We start from the raw sequence: 22904 nt of genomic DNA, 5'->3' as shown, positions 1-22904 counted from the left end.
CCTGGATCAGCTGAGAGACTTGAAAGGTCTAAACAAGACATCTCTCTTTGTCCTCTCACCCAAAAGTAATTTCAGATCTGTCCTCCAGCCAAACGCATAATTGAGAAACTTCCACAGACCCCACAGCGTTATGTTAATTCTGCACAGATACTGTAAACAGACTGATGCGTTCAGGGCCAAGACTTCCACCAGAGTGTGGCTGGAGGTAGGGAGCAGCACACGTGTTTTAGATTACATCCTAACTTCTAAGCTTTTGTCTTGACCTGAATAGAGGGAACAAAACTGGAAAAAAGCTAAAAGATACAATTACAGTCTTTTGGTTACATGAAGTACGCATTCCTGTGCCTTTTGTTTTATTCTCTCCATGTACGAGCCACAGTTTGCTTCAGCCATGCAGCGCCCCATCTGGGATTGTGAATGTAGCCTTCGTTACCAGATATAAATCTCTGTCCTTTGTTTTTCATTCGTCTAGCTGTGTGTCAAACCTGATTGTTGTAGTCTACAGTCTCAGAGTCTGGAGACACTAAACACAGTGTACTTGGAAAAATGAAATTTATCATCTGGATTATACAGCTTCCTTCCAAATGACTGACCCTTTTCTTCTTTTATACTTAAGTTAATTATTAATATACAAATAGTCATTACCTTTGCCAAGGAGGTCATGTGTGTGGCTTGTTTGTCAGCACTGATTATGGAAAAACTACCGCCTCAATTTTTCATGTAACTCAGGAAGGAAGAGCCCAGTCAAGTTTGAGGCAGATCCAAATGATGAGGCAGATACACAAATAATTTTTCACTCTAGAATATACGACATTCACAGTCAAATGCCAGGATTGCACATAGCTCTCACCTCAGACGTCAAAAGCAAACATAGCCGAGGCCAAGTCGAAATGGTGGCGGCCAGCAGGGCAGTGCTAGCGACGGCAACAGTGCTGATAGAGCTAACAGTGTGGTCATACCGGCGGCGCCAGCCAGTACATTGATAATAGTCATTTGCTGCTAAATTTAGGGCTGACCAAAATGCTTTGATGCTTCAATCATTGCCATAGTAATCAGAACAGATAGAAACAAATGGACTTTATTGTCATTGCACAAGAAGTACAACTAAATTTGCTGTGCCATGCCTGAATAGGCAGAAATAATTACACAACACATACACGTACACAATTGAAATCAATGTCAAAACCAGTATTTAACTGCTCCGTTTGTTTGTGACTCCCACTCGCTCTCATCTGCTGTCAGTCACCAGCAGGCCAGCACTTCTGAAACTGGGGCAGTTTGACCACAGCTGACAGGCTTACAGATTCACTAGCAAGACCTCAACAAGTCAAGTGTCTGGAGTAGTTTCAAAATTTGCGAAAATGACCCCCAAAAGTCAAGTGCCAGATATACACAAGAAAACTGGTATGTCACACATCCACTACAACCTCACATGAAAACTTTAAGTAACTGCTTAGCTTAGCCATCTTGTAAGGTATTATTTTTCTAGCTATTATGGCTAATGTGCGACTTGCTTGCTAACAAAGTGGCAAATTTTCACTAGGGTTGCAGCAGTATACCGGTTTGAAGGTGTACTGTGGTATGAAAATTGACTATTTGCTCATCTACGGTATTCAAAAAATGCAACTGGACTGAGAATTGCACCTTTACTTTAGTTGTTTTGAAAACGGAGACTTTTGACATGTAATTGTTAAAAATGTGGTTGCAAGTTTCAATTATAGTAATAAAATGTTTGTTCAACCAAAGGATAAACCTTCTGTTTCATTCCATTGAGGGTCATTGTACTTGATAATAATGACACTTTGGTTATACCATAATATTTTCTTAGACGGTTATCGTACCACGAAAATCTCATACCTTTGCAACCCTAACTGTCATGTTCATTTAAGCGCACCGACTGATGTCCTTGTATCTCGTTTACTCCCCCCATCCCTGAAGCTTTGATTAATCATGAATCTTTCTCACTGAAGCTTCAATGCCCAAATACTGGTATTCAAAACAGCTCTAAGTTAATGTCCTGAATAATGTAAATTTCACCTTCAACATTGCAAGATATTACTTTTGATTTAAGCAGAGGTCTGTTCTTCTTGAGTGCTCGTCTAGTGTTTCATATTCTTTTACACTAAATGAAATACAAATGTCACACTAGAACAGGGAAAGCAGCACTGAAATGTGGAGACAGTGGGGGAGACAGAGGGAGGTATGAAGTGGTCGGGAGGGTTACTATCACAGCAGCGAGGCCTAATCTTATTAGCGTGATTGACAGGATTAGAGTAACATAGAGACCCAACCAGCTGGATATTCACTAACAGACTGAAGGAGGAGGGAAAAGAAAAGGGGGGCTCAAAGGAAAGCATGCGAAAACCTGCTTAACAGAATGAAATAAATTGTTGTTCAGCCGCCTCTGACAGCTAACAACTCCAGAACAAATAGGTGTAAGAGGTATGTAGGCGGACATTTCAAGTGGCTCGTGCCTTAAAAAGCATGAACTGCAAGAATTTAAAGCCTTTTTTGCTGCCGAACCTCCTACAATTACAGAAACTCTTCAAACAGTCCAAAACACAATATGCACATCCTACATAACACTCGTCCTTCTGCTGAGCAGATCTCGCCTTGTTCCAGATGAACACCGGGTTGATCTGCGCGAAAGAAAATAATCTGTTGTGTCAGATTATGCTCCGGTTTTCCCATGAAGATAAAGTCAACTTAAACTAAATGCAGCTGCTTCTGCTGCAATTGTCAGGGCTTAATGGCACTCACGAGTCTGCAGCCCTGATTCTTTGTGGCCACAGGGTCAGTAAGGCTGATCGGCTCTGTGAATATCGTGCGGTGCCCTGACTGGGTCATGTTTGTTGTCTTTTAATGTATATCTGCACTCAGTGTGTGCACAGATCACAGTTAAGCTGATTTCCATTGGTAGTAATGTTGATGTCCTTCCTAAGACATCTGCAGACACACACACAGTTGAACTCCTGAACTATCGGTTCTTATACATCTACTTGTTACACTTTTACAAACCTACAGAGCAGAAAATATTAGTGTTTTTATATTTGGTGAATAAATCAGAAACAGTCAAATTTTGTCCTTGCTGATAGCTGCACACATGAGATAAAATGTCTCGGTTGGCTGCATGTTATAAAAATATTCATATATTACCTGGTATGTAAAATAATATTGAAACTTAGTCTAAAGAATTTGTTTTTAAAGCCTTAATAAAAACATTAAAAGTGTTTGCTTATCATATCTTTGAATTTTAACAGCCTTAAAAAAGCCTTAAAAAGTTGACTTTATACCTTCCTTTTGAGTAGCTGCTTATTATCAGAAGTTGCACAAGGTCCAAACAGCAGCAGGACAAAGTTCAACTCTACCAAAGGTGAATATTAAGTCTGAGAAAAACATTTCCTGCTAAGCTAACAGGCAGCGTCGACAAAGTTTAAGACATACCTCCAGCCATGGACCCGGAAGCCGGGGCACTGGTCCCCACAGCGCATACAGGGCTGCCCTCTGTCTGGGTCCTCTTCCTCCTGCTGAAAACAAAACACAGACTCTCTTCAGCTCAACATCATTTCATACCTTCTCTGCTCAAGACAGTTAAAGGTTAAAACAGCAAAGTTAGCACCTACAGTGTTTGCCAGACATGGCCGCAGAAACATCAACATCATTTTGAGTGAGTAAGTGAGCAGTGTTTCCACTAAAGCCACGAGCTGAATGCACTTAGAGTCAATCTGTTCAGCTTTTCATTCAGCAGCGTTTGAGGTGGAGTATGGGCAGTTGATAGATTACCCATGTATTATATGATGATGTCACTTTATGAAAATCCTACATCATCATGCTGCTGTGTGTGCGCTTGAACTGGCAGAGATATAAACCATTAGAATGGCTGACAGCATAAACTGTTCAATCACAGCACCGGTGAGACTGAATACACCTCTGTGCTCAAAACGTGTTTCTATGCTTATACTGTACATAACATGATTTTGCCTGCATTCACGTGGTGTCGGAATAATCAGGGAAATTAGTTCCTGACTGGGAAAATTCCATGAGCACCCCTCAAGTTTTGGTACAGAAGTAGCAGAGCTGACGTCATATGTGCAGAAACATGGCGGAGGAAAGTAAATGTTCGGTTGATACTTATAAACTTTTTATTAATCCACATACTGCATGCCAATTCTTTTCTCATGTTATTTGCAATATCGTATTAGGTTGTAACTGTTAGATGCTGTCCATGTAGAGTGACCTAGGAAAGTTACTTATATTAGCATTAGACAGCAGTTTAAAAAAAAAAATCAGCATTAAAAGTAATTAAAGTGCAGACAAGCGGTGTCAAGATAAATATATTATTTAAAATGATTTAAAATCAAGTTTAAAATAAGTTTGCAGCTATTACAGGGTCAAGTAGACAGTAAAAAAACAGACATTTTTAGCTTTGACTTTAAAGTGGTCAGAGTCTGCGTTAGTCTGACATCACCTGGGAGATTATTTCAGGTTTGTGCTGCATGATAACAAAATGCTGCTTCACCATGATTTGCTCTTACTCTTGGGACGGTCAGTAGGCCGGCCCCCGACGTCCTAAGGGTCCTGAAAGGTTCATATCTCACAAGCATATCAGAGATATATTTGGGCGCTGAGCCACAGAGTGATTTATGCAACAGCAGCAAGATTTAAAAATCAATTCTCTGAGTGACAGATAGCTAGTGAAATGGTTTTAAAAGTGGAGTAATGTGGTCATATTTCCTAGTTTTGCAGTTTAAAATACTATAAAGCAATAAAATACAACACATCTTCTTTATAGCGTCCATGTGGTTTCTTCATTATGACTTAAAGCTCGGGAAAACACCAAAGTCGGAGGAACTACTTCTGGAAACAACAACTGACCATCCGTGGAGCACATGAATGCAGCATTTCTTACAGCTGACTGTACAGTAATCTCTCCTGGATTATGTCCTGTTGAGTGTGCACAATCACAAGTCAATGCAATAGAGTGAGGACTGAATCTTACAGAGAGTGTTAAACCTGCTTGCTGCCTACAGACACAAAAAAAGTGAGTGATATCCAGAATTTAGCCCACAGGTAAAACTGTTAGCTTGAGACCTCAAACACAGTTACAGGTATATTTAACTGTGAGTTTTAGGAATTAAAGTAAACTAAAAATGCCTTTGATAAAAGTGCTGAGCGGTGCATCTAACTTAGCCAACAGCTACACCAACTACCTCGTATCTCACTTCTGATTCGATTCCTGCAGCCCAGCGTGTGTGTGCATATGTGTGTGTGCAGACGGGCCTCTTTTTAGAGATGAGAGGAAGGAAGCAGACACAGGATGAGAGCTGCACCCTTTCCCTCTCCATGTAGTCACTTTGTCTCCACTTTCTTTTTCTTTGTTGCCTTAATTCTCTCCTGTCTTCTGTCATGAAAGCTTACTGCTGATAAAGAAAATTGGTCTGTATTATTAGCGCTCTATTAGCTATTTTTCCTACCTCTGAGACGGGATTCAAGTCATTACTAATTTAGCCAAATATCACAAATCAGAAATTTATATAGCATGTGACACCCTCAATTCAGATAAGGAAACCCCGCCCCCTAAAAAATTCCCTTTTACAGTGAATTAGTGAAAGAAACCTCAGGATTCTGTGACGCTATTGTTTTCCACTGCAGCATTCAGAGCAGAAGGACAAAGCATGTGCCTCATATGCACTTCTGTCTGAAAAAGAAAGATCAAGACGTTTTCAAAACAGGCTGCACAGACAAAACTTCACTATAAAAACAGTACTTGCTCTTCTCAAACACATAAACAAGCTGCCCGTTAGGATGCAGGATACATGCATGCTAGCAGAATTTAACGAGCAAAGCAATAAAATGCAAATATGTGAGACGGTGAGGTACCTGTGCATACAAGCTCAGCTGTTTTGATCTTTCTTTTTCCAAACACACACCTTCATAAGGACAACAGCCTCAACCACTAAACCATCAGTGTTCACGCCAAGCCTGTTTTCCCATGCAGAGTTCTACATTAACAGATGCCAAAAAAAAGCATTACTTTGATTAGAATAACGCTGAGTTTGCTTTGCTTATCTCACTGATATCTGAGGGTTGTAGCATGGGTTGAAAGTGTTTCACTAATGCACTGAGAAACCACAGATACATGAACTGGGAGCAATCAGCAGCTTGTTTTCTTGTACTGTTGAGCATAATTTGATTTTTAATGTCCTTTTTTTTCCCCAGAAATTATTCAGTTTGCGTACATGATTCCAGAGTGGAGATATCTGGCTATGTGCACTGACTGAGTATTTCCAGAACGGGTTAGTCTAGAATAGTCCCGCATGACAGTAAACAATAATTTAAGTGGTGCTTTAAAATGCCTTGCTGTGTGCACTCTGCTCTTTGCTGTGCTCACTTAATCACCCCCTTGATTCACTCTGATCGTCGTTAACAGAGTCAGGTATGAAAGGTGACAAGAGGGGCTAAATGAAGCGTACAGATGATTTCTGGGTGACTGGACCTTTCAGATGTTATTTCCTCAGGAGGGAGTTCCTGAGCTGTCACACTGACGTGGTGACTGAGCCAGTGGGGGGCACACACTACAAAGTGCCTGTACATTTAACACTGGTGTACGGCTACGCTCTCAAATATCTCTTTTATTAAGATTACGGAGAATGAAAGCAAATAGCTGCAGGATAAAAACATCTTTGGAAACTGTAGCCGACTTACGGTGATTACTCTTCAGGATACTACAGGTTGTTACTGACTCTCCTTTCAATGTAATGATACTTTATATGTTCATGTTTTCACTGTATTTTTCTACACTCAGGCTACGTTTTGATCAGTTCTGTTTTTAACCTGAGGCCTTTGTCAGTGCACATTTAAAATCAGACGATAAAAAAATCATATTAACTTAAAAGTTTTGGGGAGCAGGATCATCACTAACTTCTTTACAACATTTATGTACCGAAACTGGTCTTATTATTTAATTCTCCTGCTTGAAGCACTCAGAGCTTATATTGCCCTTATTGTAAATCACTTTGTGCTGCATTTCTTGTATGAAAGGTGCCGTATAAATTAAATTTATATTATTATTATTATTGTTATTATACATTTAAAATCGCAATAATATTGTATTGTCACTTAAGTATTATGATAATATCGTATCGTGGCTCCTCTGGTGATTCCCACCTCTACTACGGTGCACCGGAAAGAACCAATCAGAGCTGAGAAGGCCCGTCCGCCATGTTGAATACAGTCGACAAGTACTGAGTACTGTCCACCAGCTGGAGCAAACCTCTCATTATACAGCTAAACAGTACACTAAAATATGATTCTGAAAACATTTAAGGTGAGAAACAGGCACACAGTAACAGAATCTTGATTCGTATTTGATCAGTGCTGCTGACTTTGACAGTTGGCCACAGTTCACAAGCAGTGATTGACAACTGCGTTAGAGACTCCTCAGCTCTGATTGGTTGCTTTTGTTCATGGGATGTAATATCATTAGAAGCAACTCTGAGGAGGCAAAAGAACGATGTTTTTTTTTTCACAGATTATCCGTCTCATATACTGCTGTGTGGATATAGTGACAGTTTTAGCAAGTATGAAAAAAAGTTAATTTTATAAAGTTACCAACTCCAGCTTTAAAGACGGTTATGTTACACATAGGATTAGACATGTTTTAGGTATCATGTTAGATATATAAATGAGGGTTGGCTGTAGGTCAGGGTAATCTTGTGTAGTCAGATCAACATCACAGAGGTGGGAGGAAATTAGGATAGCCCAAAACTGACATCTGGAAATCTAGAGGCAGATTCTCAATCAGCTGTGAGTTGAAAAATGCTCATCTCTGGTCACAAAAGTGAATTTTCTGATTGGAAAAGAAGAAATTCCTCTGAGAGTAGTATTACAAGTCCATTGTCCGGTGTAACCTGCTGTGTCTCTGCCCCTCTATACACAGCTTTGTACTTGAATTTCTCCAGAGGCCAGGGAGGTTGATGAGATGGAGGTCTGCCTACGTTAGATTAAACTCAGCATAATGACTTGGACTGATTCTAAAACAGTTTGATATAAAAAGTGATGAGGGGCTCAACATCAGCAACGTGGACGCTCTCTCAATTACGGGCAGATAGTAATTAAGAGTTAAGCACGGGTGCAATCATGACGTAATGAAAAGTGAAGGATTAGGAATCCTGAGAAAAGACTTAAACTTACTCATACTACTTAAGACATACTCAGATCTTTACTAAAGTAAAAGTAGCAGTGCCACAGTGTAGATATACTTTTCTGTTACAAGTAGAAACCCTACATTCAAAACTTTAAGCAGAAATACAAAAGTATTAGCGTTGGATTATACTTTACTGTAAAAGAACTCATTATGCAGAATGACCCATTTAAGAATAACATAATTATTGGATATTAATTAATGACGTGCTAATGAGTAAGCATCACAGATGCTGCAGCTGGTAAAGGTGGCGCTAACCTTACCTATTCATGATGTTCACAGGCTTCATTCGGAAAAAACATACATAATTTATTAGTCGATTATTTTTTATTTTAGTGATCTGACCCAGAAAATTACTCAGAGTACTCAGATCTTAAGCTTAAGTAAAAGTACTATTACAAGAGTGTAGAAGTACTCTGTTACAAGTAAAAGTCCTGCATTCAAAATGCTGCTTATGTGAAAGCACAAAAGTATTACCTTTAAAATATACTTAAAGTACCAAAAGTAAAACTACTCATTACGCAGAATGGTCCATTTCAGAAAAATCTATGGTATATTGCTGGATAAAAGTTAGTGATGCTTTCAAGAATCACTAATGTAGGTAAAGATGGTGCTAATTCGGATACTTTACATGCTACCAAGTACCTGTATCCATAAAAATGTGCCATAATTTATTAGTTTATATACATTTTGTAATAATAATCTGAATTTACGAAGCTGTATGGTTCATTTTGGCTTCCAAAATGAAGTGGAGTAGAAGTAAAAAGTAGCATAAAATTGAAATACTCAAAGTGCAAGTACCTCAGAATTGTTCTTACATACAGTACTTGAGTAATTGTACTTAGTTACATCCCACAGCTGCTGTCCTGAACTATTTAGTTTCATTTATATGCCAACAAACAACAAGAGAACATCCTTGATATTCAGTGTTAAATACAAGTTTGACAAGGTCACACTTCATCCAATTAGGTTCATTTAAAAAACAAAATAACAAGGAGATGGTCTCATTTGTAAACATATCCACAAATGCATAAAAGTCTGCCAACTTGGTTTTAATTAGCACTTCATGTGATCACAAATGAAACTAGATAAGGACATCTTTGGAGCTCCCAGCTGTTGTTTCTCCTCATCAAAAACAGGTTAATTTAAACAGGCAGAAACCTTTAATTTACTCTTTAATGACAACAGAAGCCTTGGACATTAGTCTCTACCAGCTACTTCTTTGGATATGTCCTTATCATGATGACAGTGTCCCACATGTCAAGGCTACACAGACACTTCACGAGTGTTCCCTTTCAGTCTTCCACAAAAGATAATGCGTCAAGTTTGTGACCCGACAATGAGGTTTGCCTATTGTGCCTCAAGAGAAGGATGTGATGGGAGTGGTGGTAGGAAGTTTCTTCTAAACTGAGTGTGGGTAAAGTAAATAGTACATTCAGACAAGTTCACGTCGGCTCACATGTTCACACTTAAGAACGGCGTCAGACTTTTCATATCAGCGCCTTTGTTTTCACTAAGTGGGTATAAGGTTTAATCACATGCTGCACTGCTTTGGTTTGCCTGAGATCTCTCCTGCTACCAAGTAACCGTGTAACCAGGTAATGGACAAACTGAATGCCTGCCAGCTTTGTTATCTCACATCAGAGGGCATTAATTCAGCCGGTGATTACTTACAATAATATAAGAGAATGGATAATTAATAGAGCTTAAATGATGTGATGTAAGTGAGTGGTGGGAGGAAAACAGTCTGTGCACTATTTAGTTTATTAACAAAAGACAGTGGCTGTCATTTAGGTTTTGCTCCTCTCCTCAGTGTTGTGGTGCAGATAGGGTTAAACATTAACAGCAGAGGTCAGAGGTCAGGGGCCTCTGCAGCCTTGCCACACTGAGTGGACGCACCTCTCCTCACTGGACAGGATCAAACAGACAGCCTGCAGGCCGGCCCTCACCGAGCCCCCGCTCTGTGGCCCAACTCTTCTTGTTGCTATTACGGTTTTTGCATCACTGCTTCCTGCTGCCTCAAACAACATTTAACAACTGAACGGGTTCACAAAGTACAAGTGTCACTCTGAGGGTCAAACAACAAGGTTTATCCGTGACAGTGCTGTTGTGAGTGGCGGCCTTTCTCACCTTTTTTTGATTTGTTATAGGTGGAAAAGCCCAGATGTTACTAATAACATTAACGATGGCTCCCTTTCGTGACAGTGAGCCAGCGTGCACAACAAGGGGCCCTGAAACCCAAACAGCTGAATGGGATTAAGTCATAATCAAACTGATTATTTACACCTGTGCTTTTCCTACTGTGACATCAAAAAAGGCCAGTTGCTAGATATTCAGTGAGCCACTATGTAAAACATTGGTTCCCAACTGGTGCAGCCACAGAGTCCAGATTTCTCCTTAGTCATTAGTTTGAGGTCCACACTGTTTAACACATTCGGCATCATACTTCTGTTTGGTACATGTTGTCGAGCTAGCTGGCTGTCTCTGTCAAGTAGCTGTGTATTCAGGTCGCCCAGTAGTTCAGTGGGTAGAGCAGGCACCCTGTGTATAAAGGCAGTGTTCTTTTCGGAGCGGCCACAGGCTCGATTCTGGCCCGTGGCCCTCCGCTGCATGTCGTCCCCACTTTCCTCCCCCTCCCTCTACCCCCCAAACTGTCCTGTCCTTAAAGCAAAAAGCCCCCAAAAAATAATCTTTAAAAAAAAAAAAGCTGTCTTTCAACAGAAAATGGCTCTTCAAAATAAAAGCTCTCTGCCTGAAATTCACGCAACTTAAAAATAAAGTGTGTTTTTTTATTTACAAACTTGACACGTTTGCAAGTCACACTAATGTAAAAACAAATCCCAGGTTAAGTGCACACTGTCATAATATAACAGCTTCAAAGAAACAAAACAGTCACAAAATAATTGCACAAAGAGCACGTAGAGTTTTGTCGTGCAACAATTTGCCTAGTTAGTGACAACAGGCGTGTGACAGCAACACTACTGCTTTGATCAGTCAGTAATATAAATCTTTTTTTGTTAGTCCATCTGACTGTAGATCCATCTTATTCACTGGGAAAACAAGTGTTTACGCATGTTGAGTCACAGTATTTTTGCATTCTCTATACCTGTTAAACAGTCATATGATGAATATTTGAAACTGATTTGGCTGACGCTGCTACAGTGAATAATAACAGGTTGTTTAAAATACATAGACTTGAGTTTTGCAAGTATATGATCTTTGACACTGAGGGGAACATCATGAGCTTCATATGGAGCCCAATGTTGCTTTGGGCCTGACCTCTGAAATGTATACATAGTGTGGTTTTCAATACTTAAATCCTGTATTTTAATTTAACTTACAAAGCAGCCTAAACCAAAATGCTGCTGTGGGAATATTTCTTATGACTGCCTCGATCTGACTTAGTTGATATTGATGATATTACATTCATTTGGTTATAATCACTGGAGCTATACAAAAATATCTAATCTAAACTAGGGATACAGTAACACTATCACTGTGATAAAATCATTGTAATGATGGTTATGGAGGTACTCTATACTATAGACATGTATTGTTAATTTCTTTTAGATTAATTCACAAAATTGTATTTCTTAATTGCAGTGCAGCTGTTAGGAAAATGAAGACATTTTATCTGTATCGTAACTGAAATTCCAGATGGTATCTAATCTCATATTATCATGACATAGACACTAAATCACTCATTCACTTCCTGCTCTGATAAACTACAAATAATTTTAACCACATAAAAATAAACACAAGTGTTTGATATACTTTGCACTTGTTAACATCTGTGTTGTAACATGAGTCAAAACTCACTTTTGGAGTGCCGATGTAATGAGGTGTTGCATAAAACATTGATGGTATTCATTAATACCTGAGTGCAGTTATTGAATGTGTCAGGTGGGAACAGGTGTCCTGAGCGTTTAGTGTTAAAGAACTTAAATAAACGGACATGTTGCATATAAATTGCAAAATCTGTATTAAATACAAGTGGTGAAAACTATTTAATTAAGAACTAAGATACTTTTCAGATTATCAATACAAATTAAACATGATGTATCATCATAGGTAAAGGTAAGATCAGACTATTAGACTATATAGAAATAAAAGTTAGCCTAAACTTTTCCAGCTGCAACATTAAAGTAATGCATCAATAATTATAATCAAACACAATATTCTGAAATGGGCCATTGTGCATTATGAGTATTTTTTCTTTTGGTACTTTAAGCATAATGTGATGCTAATACTTTCGCACTGTTCCTTAAGTAAAAGTTTGAATGCAGGACTTTTACTTGCAACAGAATATTTAAGTACAAACTTACAGAGTTCAGCTAAATTCATAAAAGGTGTTATGATGTGGTTTGCTGTTAGACTTGTGCATTACGTCTAATAATTTTACAGACAGTAGTGAGGTAGTTGGAGTCACAGTCACTGTCTGGATTTAATCCAAGTGTGCTGCAGAGCCAGATGTTTCATGGCCACACAGCTGTTAGTCTGGTCCCAAAACAAGCTTCACTTGATCAGTAACCTGACCATATAGGCTGTGTTTTGGGCAAAATTCCAGCCTGCACATAATCTAACAGAGCATCAATTGTTGTTGTAATGAAAACCTGACAAAGGTAAAAACATGTTCAGGTTACAGCTAACACATCACCTACCTGCTCAGGTAAAAGAAAAAAAAAAAATCTATGACGTAGTCTGAACCCTCCTGACTGTACCTGGGGCGCCCGAAATGACTCAAGAAACAAAGAATGTAGTTTCAGGTGTACAATAAAATAAAATAAAGTCACATATTTTGTAAGTGTTGTGAAGGAGTGGGAGTTTTTTCCTTGTACAGAAAACAATGGAGGCTGCCGACACAAAAGCCAGGTGAAGGTGGGACAAAGTTCCGCTTGGGCTGTTTTCAGTGTCGGACTTGAATAGCCTAACGTTACAAGTTCATTTCAAGTCCAACCATGACAGTGAAGCAGAGGAAGAATTAAAAACAACATTCAAGTACGTGAAGCATTAAATAAAGATGGCAACAGGTTTACCAAAAGAGTTTACTGACTTGTGAAGTCATTTAAGAAATTAATGGCAAAGAATAGACACTTACCGAGCGGTTGGACCGTCGCTTTTTTGATCCGCGGAGGAACATGGTGTCGGGTGGATGTTAAAAACACAAATGAGTTTCCAGGTGAATACAACAGAGGAAAAGGAACACTGAGGTCTGAATTTTTAATTCACACAGTCTGTGCTGAACTAACTACATGTTGTCCCCCTCCAGACTGCCCGGACTCCTCCTTCCGCCTTAGCTAACTACTTCGGCAACTGACAAGCTAGCCTAACTGACAAATGCGACTTCCGGTTTACATTTCAAAGTAAAACACCTCTGAACACATATGTTCGACATTTCTTGAAAAGAGACTAAATAAACACTAAATTAACATGTACATTTTCGTTACACACACATTAAATTAAATTAATAATCAACATATGTAGCAACAAACTTTTTAAATTCAAACCAATTGCATCCCCGCTTTTATTTTGAAGGTGTGGGCACCATCTTGACAGTCCTTACCTAACTTTACGAAGCTCCAGCTTTACCTCTCCTGTCCATAAACCTGAACACAGGCAGCCAACTGTCCCAGAGTTTGGCCTGTACTTCACCTAGGCTACAGCAAGTTAAACACTGTGCACACAAATCCTTCTGTTTAAACTCTGATGTAAAAATCCCCTCTATACTTTCTGATTCATACCATGTTTAGCCTTTATTTTTGCATCTGCAAAGTCTGGATCAAACTGTCACATCAGGAAAACACACACAGCACGGGAGGAGTCGGTGTGATAAATATTCCTACATAAATATTTAGATGAGGAAATATGAAACACTTGATAACAAGTCAGTATGACCCCAAACAAAGGATTATCATTCCACTGTGGGTCTTTAAAATGACATGGAGGTAATGTACTGTAATGGTTATTGCAAGTGGAATGCGGTAGCACAGAGAGAAAGCAAAGTAGGAAAGGATTTTCATAAACACAATGTAATCTCAAAATGAAAAGAGGGGGACAGCATGCATTCTGTCTGCAACAGAAACATTTCAGATGAGATTAGAGATCACAGATGCATGCTGCACCGGGTCAGTTAAAATCCTGGCAGACAGTGTGTGAAAGCATAGCTCCTGATAATATCTGAACACCAGCAACCTAAAGAAAGACTGGAGAAAACACCACCACAGCTATGTTGGTATTTTTTGCAATAACTCAGTCTTACTCCTTGCTGGTGGGACAAAACATAGCAATTCATTTCAGATTTTGAGCAACAGTTTGCTCCCATCTAGTGGCAATCTGATAGAAGGCAAGTCAAACCCAAAAGGATCCATCAACACACAGTTAATAAAACTGCTTTAGTAAGATTAGTGTACAATATAAGTTACAAAAACAGTTTTTCTTTGTAGTAACAATGGCTTTTATTTCCCAAAGCAAGACTGCTTTGTATCTGAAATTACAAACTGCAGACTCTTGTAAAGCATGTTAGAAAAAATAATAATAAGGCAATGTTTTACTTGGACACATAACCACCAAAGGGTAGAGGAAACAGTTACAGAACATTATAAATTGTGATATTCACATCATACAATTCCAACGATGTGATTTTTCTTTTTCTATCTGCTTCATCAACAAAACAAAAAAAAAGCTGGGCTGTACTTGGGACTGTATAAAATGTCAAAATAAAAATATTCTGCACCTTAAAAATGTGTTAAAAATGTATGAAAAATAAAACAACCTGAGCGACAATCATAGTAGATAGGTGAAACAGGAGGATGACACTGTAATTCAAATAATGAACACGTGGTTGAACATTAATGGACGTCAACTGCTTCTAACAACGCAGACTAAACTCAAATTAGTACAAACAGATTGCTGATCAATGACAGCAGGACACTTCAAATGTTTAGGCTTCAAGAATATGAACTGGTTAATTTGACTTTAAGGCACTGTAACACACAGGGAGCACTCCATAAAGAGCGATGATTAAATAACAGAGAAGGAAATGTTCGGCCAGCTGAGAAACCTCACTGGAGATACAACAAATACAACACTCAAGAAGTGCATAATTATGATGTTAAACAATCCCTAAATTACCCATTCATGTGTCAGTTACTTCTAATGTCCAAATGACACAGTTACTATTTACTACAGCAGTCCATTAACAGTAGATGTGTGTATTAGACAAGCTGCTTGGTGACAACCATTGCCTATTATTTACAGTTCTCCCTTTTTAATCAGTGGTACTTTGAGGTTGGAGTGAAGGTTTGTGAGGGGAATTCCTCATTTAGTAGACACTAGAGGTGTAACGGTACAAAGAAGTTACGGTTCGGTATGTTTTTCGGTACAGGAGGAGAAGAAAATGCAAAAAAACATGAACATTCAACCATAATTCTTACTGTGACAGTTAAAGGTTTTATATATGACATTCAGAACATTAATATAGCAACAAACTGTTTGCTATGTAAAGATATAGTGGAGTAATGGCATCCTGAACAGAGAATGAAGTCACGCTCCATCTGTGTGTGTTGTAATCAGAGTTTCTTTGTTCTTTGTTGTGGTAGCCAGGACAGCTGTGCATGTATGAGTCCCTGTGTGTGTCCCACTGGCTAGCTAATCGCCACTGCTCTGCACCGGCTCATATGCGAATACAGCTAATAATGCCATCCTCACCCACAGTGGCGGGCGGGGTAATGGCATTGTGTAGTGTGCAATGCCCACTCCCTGGTTCCCTCCAAGTTAGCACTGTTAACTCTGTCTGCACGGTTGCCGTTGTTAGCACTGTTAGCGCAAACAACTGCTAGCTGCCATCATTTCGGTTCAGCCACCTCCATCTTTGCTTGTGAAGTCAGAGGTTAGGGTCGTGTGGAGGCAATCCCAGCCCGGAATGAATGAATGTCGTATATACCACCTTCAAGGCACTTAAATACTGACATATTGTCAGTAAGAAAAAAAAAAAAAGTAAAAATGAATTACAGGGAGGTGATGGCTGCTTTACTTTTAGCCCTGGAAGTTGCTGCTTGGTCTCACCCTGAGTGCCAGCTAGTTAACCAACTGGTCCTCCCAAGAGCACCTTTGCGCCTGTTGCCCATCGCCATGGTAGGGAGCAGAGAGCCATCCGATGTGGGGATGGCTCAGGGGAGCAGCGCCAGGTGAGTTGATTAGCACTAGCCTGATTTTGTCTAGATCTGCTACTTGACACATAATAGAAAACAACTGGTGCACCAAGGTAAAACTCATGCTCCAGAATTTGTGTTCCACTCGTGCAGTAGTAGACATTACAAGACCATTTTGACTTTAATTGTTTGCGGCACAGAACCGAAGAAGTTGCATACCGAACCAAACATACTGTACCGAACGGTTGGGACGAGTACACGTACCGTTACACCTCTAGTAGATACGATTTTGTCTTGACGTGCAGGCACAGATGTACAGTACCACTCACTTTGGCTGCGTCATCCTCCTCTCAGGCACGTCCCTAAAAGAAATCTGTTGTCTATCCTGCACACACCATACAGTGGCGTTGATTAAACTGTGACCTGTTCATTTTACTGTCCATCGTCCTCTCTGATCCACTCTTCTGTTAACCTTCTGCACAAGTTCCCCTTAGTTCTTCTGCTGTGATCTTGGCAGAGGTGCATGTGTCGTGGAGTGTTTAAATTCTGTCATCTGTGTAAAAAACAATCAGACATTTACAAAAATGTAAAAATGGAATTATTGTCACAAAGATTATTTTTTAGGGAAGCCATGATACAGTGAATATCTGTTGCTCTCACCAGTGGAAGTTGCCGTGTGCTGCCTGGTGCTCTTGATTTGCAAGAAGATGGTGTAAGTGTCATAGGCGAACAGTAGACCAGCGATCAGACCAAATACCTACGAAAGAACAACTCAGGATCAGAGTCACAATAATAATAATGAAATTAACTGAATTAATTGCTGTGCTGCTCACATCAGAAGGCACTTCTAGTCCCACACTCTTTTCATGTTGACTTGAGGCTACACAAACTACATAACTGATTTCAGATTAGGTGGGCTGATGACAAGATTACTCCACAACTGGAGAAATGACTGTGATTTTGACGGAAACACGCGTGGGTCAGATTTGGTGTCAGCTGTGATGCATTTAGCCCCAAACACCTGTGGTCTATGTATCAAACAAATGAGCAGGCGTAAAAATAGTGCAGGTTGGGTTTGCACAAGCCACAAGAAAGGTTGTGGTGGTGAAAAGAGATGTGAAATTTATATTTTAATCTACAGAAATCTCACTTGGAGCAGACGTACAGTGGAGTGAGCACATCACACAAATATCAGGAGATGTAAAATAGTTAACTAAAAATAAACAAACTGATAAGAGAGCGAGTAGTCATGGTTTGGGTTGTGATAAATTTTAATTTTAAACTCATTTCATTGTAACACCATGACAGGCTTCACGCTCTTTATACTTTGTTACTGCATTGACCTCAGTATTTGTCACAAGACATGAGATGTATCAGCAGCATTTTCACCACAGCCTGCTTTTGTGTGTTTTCTTTGTGCGTTTTTGATGTTCCTCATGACCCTCCAGCTCCTTTCCATTTCCCGTGAAGCTTGTTAAATGACTCTAACTGAATTAATAATATAATTAGTGGCTGTATGCTGCACTACTTTCATTTGGTACTGTCTGTATGTGTGTGTGTGTGTGTGTGTGTCCACTGCCTCCCTTCCTGCTGCCAGTTTCTTGCGCACTCTAAGTGGATGTCTCTCTTCACTTGTTTAAGACTCATCTCCAAGGTGCATCCTGTTTCTGGCCACGATAAAATCAGACCTCAAGGTAAAGACGTGTCTCTGAACCACTCGAACCAAAAGACACTCTGATTCTGAGTCAGCCCGAAGGTTTTTTTTTTAATGATTTTATGATTTCTGAGAACTCAGTGCACTATGAATCAAGAAAACATGCAAATGAAGAGACATCCTCACCAATTTGACGTCACATGTGCAGCATTTAGAAAAAACAAACAAACAAACAACATAAACTGTTTTCAGGGGACACTAAGAGGTGATACACATGGCCGGGACACAGTTGTTGTTGCCTTGGTTTGTGGCAAATGAAGTTACTGAAATCTGCTAACTGTCATTGTGATTGCATAATTCAGATATTATCATAACAGCAAAAGGCTACTGCTAGGATATCTGCAATAATATCTGAATCATGCCATCACAGTCTTAGAGGTCCAGTGTGTTGGATTTAGGGGCATATATTGGCAGAAATGGAATATAAAATAATAAGTATGTTTTCTTTAGTGTATAATGACCTGAAATAAGAATCATTGTGTTTTTGTCATCTTAGAATGAGCCATTTTTATCTGTGTAGGGAGCAGGTCCTCTTGTACAGAGACCGCCATGTTTCTACAGTACCAAAGAATGGACAAAGCAAACACTGGCTCTCGATAGGACCACTTGCATTTTCATGTTTTCACATCAGCCACTGTAGTAAGCAGCCCCTCTGCGACAAGAGCATCGGAAAAACACTGATTTTTTTTTATGTGAAACTGCTTAATTCAGCCTTTTTACCGGTTTAAATCGCCAAGTCTATTTGTTCTGGAGATTAGGAGTCCTTTGTGGATAAAAAAGTAAATAACTCCTAAACATCTGGATCAGATATAAGTTGGTCACATGTAATGTTATCAGAGAAAATAAGTGAGCTCACATTAGCAGGTGCTGGGCTAGCAGCTCGTCTGCGACATGCCGAACAGCATTGCAGAAACACTTATTTGTAATGTGAAACTGCTTTGTTCAGTGTTTTAAGCAACTGGTCTTTTAGTTTTGGAGAGGAAGAGACCTCTGTGGAAAATTCTGCTGACCTCCTGCACATAACACTAAAGGAATTCTGACAAGGAGAAGTTTCATCTGGTTGCAATCTGCAATCTTCACCACTAGATGCCACTAAATCTTACACATCTTTCCATTAAGTCACACAACTTACATTTTAAGTCATTTTCCAACACCACAGACGAATAGCTGACTTGTGTTTCATCAAGTTGGTGAAGATGTTTTCTAAAAGTTGTGCATGTGTGTCAAATTATTGAAGTTGTTTCCTCATTTGCTTAGGTTGCGTCTTTTTGTATGTGGTTTCTTAGTTTGCAGTACATTGAGCTCTCAGGGCCACCGTAGTTTTTGTCTGTGACTCAAGTCTTGTGGTCTTCACTAGACTTAAACAGGAAGGAAGCGTGAGATATGATTTGAAACAGCCATATTACTCAATGATGACTGAGTTTCAACACCTACAATAAAACAGATTCACTGGTAAAAGTTTACAGTCGTCAAAACAAACAACAAAACATGCACATAAACAGTTTCAGTTCACGGCGACTTAACTGACCCCGCCTGCAATAAGAGCACCGTCCCCGGCTCCTCTAATCACACAAATAAGAGAGGTGATGATGTAAAGTCCTGCACCAATACCAGCACGGAAAAGATCCTGCACAAAAAGAAGGAAGCAGAAGATGAAGCATTGTGCAACTGTGCTCACATGTGCGCGTGACTGTGTGTGTATGCTTTCTGTAAGTTCGTGTTGTAAGATACGTAGAGGACTCACGCTCCAGACCCAGTTGACCACTTGGATCTGCTTGTCCATCTCCATCATGAAGATGCCAAAGAAGATCATGGCGAAGATCATCTCAATGATGGCCACGGCGGTGTAGCCTCCATACACAGACGCGGCGTAGCAGATCAAGATAATCAAACTGATGAACTAACAGGGATCAGAGTGAAAGAAGAGGGTGGGGAAAGCAATAAACAGAGAGATTAATGATTTTGAGAATGGTGAAGACATCCCACAATACTTCACAGTTATGTCAGAGAAGTAACAGATGCTGCCCAAATTCCTCCCCTGCTGAAGGACTTTATGTAACAGCTGCAGCTCACCTGAGAGACAACCAACCATCTCGCTGCACAGTGATGCACAGAGATCTGACTCCAGTCAATAGCCGAGGCCAGTCAGACAGTAAATCACTCTAACAAAGCCGTCATTGTTTTATTTACTCCAGTCAGTCCACAATTCAACATCCACATGATAACAAACATTTTTGCCAAAAACAACAACAAAAAAAAACTTTCTGCACAGTGAGACAACTGGCTGGACTTTAACGCACTCTGTCAGTCTGTCTATCGCATGCGATTTACAGCACGTGTTTGTTCCATCAAGATCTTATTTTTCCATATGAGGGAAAAAAAAGCCAGAGTGCATTCTTAGTCCATTCCACTGAAATGCTGCCAACGTGCAGAAATCATAAACTCAGGCAGCCTACCGCCCTGAACCAGTATCAGCCTTTTTTTTTTTCAATACCGCTATTGTTTGCTGCTGTAAAACTGTGTGGGAAGATACATTCACACAACACGGACATATGACAGCTGTGAAGGAGTGAAAATTTCAAACAGTAACAAAACAAATCCCCCTTTTTGACATCTAATGGTTTAATTCACTTAAAAACACCAAACAGTGTTTATTCTATTGTCATTTTCTACAACATAGATTTGATATTTGCATAACTGCACTTGAGCATGAACAAAAGATGCTTTACAAGTGTGACATTATGTAAATGTTCCATTGTTATACAGTGGAAAGATTGCACATCCACCTCCACACTGTGCCAGTGTACACTTTAGGGCTGCAATGACTACTTTCATAATTAAATCATCTGCAGATTATTTTTTTTCTACTGATCAGTTAATCGTTTGGTTTTTTTAAGACGTGAAAGCTGTAAAAACTGTAAAAACAAACTAACAAAAAACACTACCATGTCTTTTTTGGTCTGAAAACAGCCCAAAAATAAATTTCAGTTTACTAAAATCAGGCTTCCCACACATTTTCAACCATGAATTCTCCAAACTTTTTAATAACTTTTCTATATTTTACCCCACTCCCATGATTTTATTTAACTAGTTTAAAATAGGTATGCCTATATATGGATACAGCCAGACAATTCCAAAGCATTTGCAGATTCAATTCAATTCAATTTTACTTATAAAGCCCAATATTACACATCACAATTTGCCTCAGAGGGCTTTACAGCATAAGACAGCTCTCCGTCCTTGGACCCTCACAGCGGACAAGGAAAAACTGCCCAGAAAAAAAATTGGAAAAAATGGTATATAAAATAAGAAACCTGCTAGCGTTTTCTAACTTTACACACTCATTAGACATTTGTGACGCCAGCTAGCAGCATATGAAGACTCAAAAAATAGCATGAACATCCAAAAACGATTAACACTGGGTGCTGGACAGAAGAACAAATACAAAAATATCATGTCTGATGAAGGGCTGGCGCCCAAAACGTCATGTGGTGATATGATTAAAATTTCCAGAAGGAGCAGTTTTGGTGTGCGTACCTGTTTTTATATTTTTTGAACTAGCTGCATAATATGCCCAAAGACCAAATCTGCATATACGGGTACTTGACGGCCAAACATGACGGCCACGCCCATTTTTGCGGTATAGAAAACCAAAGATCCTTTAGATGTCAGTGCATTTTGACATGTGTTTGGATTATATTTTGTCAAGAACATATGCATTTATTTCTTGTTATTAAATAAACAACAACTTTGTTTTATGGACTTGTCTAATAGTTTTTGTGCGACCTTGTCGGAACCTGAGCAATGGCAAGCAGAACAGTGACCCAAAACAGCGGTCAGATAATGCTTATCTGGACATCTATATGTGTATAAATGTCCAGATTATGATACTTGATTCAATCTAATATGATTGAATGATAACACCAGATATCATGAGGCTGTGAGCTGTCTGTAAATAACCAACAGTTTGATCTACATGCTGAGATTAATTTGGAGACAACAGTCAGATGCTGTGTGACTGTACTGCAGCAGCCTCCCAGTCAAGCTAACGTTAACCACCAGTTGAACTGTCACCAGTGTCATTTAGCGATTTACCACACTGACAGTGAATATTTACAAATCTTACATGCCTTAAATCTAAGTGTGAAAGCCTTGGTTATTAATATATTAATGTCCTGTTTCTCTCCTGATGTGACAGCATGTTTCTTTACTCCAAAAGGGATTGTTGCTTTGGCAGTGCCAGTCTGGTCTCTGTGTATCATGTAGGCCTAATACTAATGACATTTCAATAGTCACGCAGCGCAACAATAAAATTTAAATATACAAGGAATGTATTTCAAGGAACACTAGACATGTTGGGATTTTTAGGAATTAATCTTAAAACAGTAGCCAAAACAATGTATATTCTAGGGATGTAAATCACAAGCTTCATCACAATACAATATTTTATGGACTTTTTGGACAACGATTTGCTGATATGCTAAAGTCAACTACAATAAGATTTCAATTTGATTCAATTTACAGGCCTGCAATTGATGTGAAATGATATCAAAAACTATTCTCATTGGGTCTCATTCATGAAACGTGAGCAGAAGGAATTTATGTGTAAACTGTTTGCAGACGGAAATTTACATGCGTGTCCACATTCATCAATATTTTAGTAGCTCCGATCTTTTCGTAGCTACTAACAAAATCTACTCCTGCTCCTGACCACTCGTAGTGCTTGTGTAAATTTAGTAAAGCACATAAATATTGCTTGTCACTATTGGAAATTACAATTTTAATTCATATTGCGCTCTGTTATGTACACAATACACAGATGCCTTTGAAACACGTA

At 39.3% G+C, this 22904-nt stretch overlaps 2 protein-coding genes across 2 annotated transcripts in view; both read right to left on the bottom strand.

Annotated features, from left to right (window-relative positions):
- The window catches only part of prickle3 (prickle homolog 3), a 31323-nt gene extending 17835 nt beyond the window's left edge, over nt 1-13488 (bottom strand). Inside the window, exons 1-2 of the mRNA XM_050066258.1 lie at nt 13302-13488; nt 3445-3527 (exon numbers count right to left, since the gene is read on the bottom strand). Of these exons, the coding sequence (XP_049922215.1) occupies nt 3445-3527; nt 13302-13343 (125 nt within the window). The 5' untranslated portion in view covers nt 13344-13488. The remainder of the gene's footprint in view (nt 1-3444; nt 3528-13301) is intronic.
- A 633-nt stretch (nt 13489-14121) lies between these two features.
- plp2b (proteolipid protein 2b) overlaps nt 14122-22904 on the bottom strand; it is a 14838-nt gene continuing 6055 nt past the window's right edge. Inside the window, exons 2-5 of the mRNA XM_050065319.1 lie at nt 19812-19967; nt 19596-19694; nt 17014-17110; nt 14122-16906 (exon numbers count right to left, since the gene is read on the bottom strand). Coding sequence (XP_049921276.1) covers nt 16893-16906; nt 17014-17110; nt 19596-19694; nt 19812-19967 — 366 coding nt within the window. The 3' untranslated portion in view covers nt 14122-16892. The remainder of the gene's footprint in view (nt 16907-17013; nt 17111-19595; nt 19695-19811; nt 19968-22904) is intronic.

This window comes from Epinephelus moara, chromosome 16, assembly GCF_006386435.1.
Source record: "Epinephelus moara isolate mb chromosome 16, YSFRI_EMoa_1.0, whole genome shotgun sequence".
Classification (NCBI taxonomy): domain Eukaryota; kingdom Metazoa; phylum Chordata; class Actinopteri; order Perciformes; family Serranidae; genus Epinephelus; species Epinephelus moara.
This window is presented reverse-complemented; position numbering and strand designations above follow the sequence as displayed.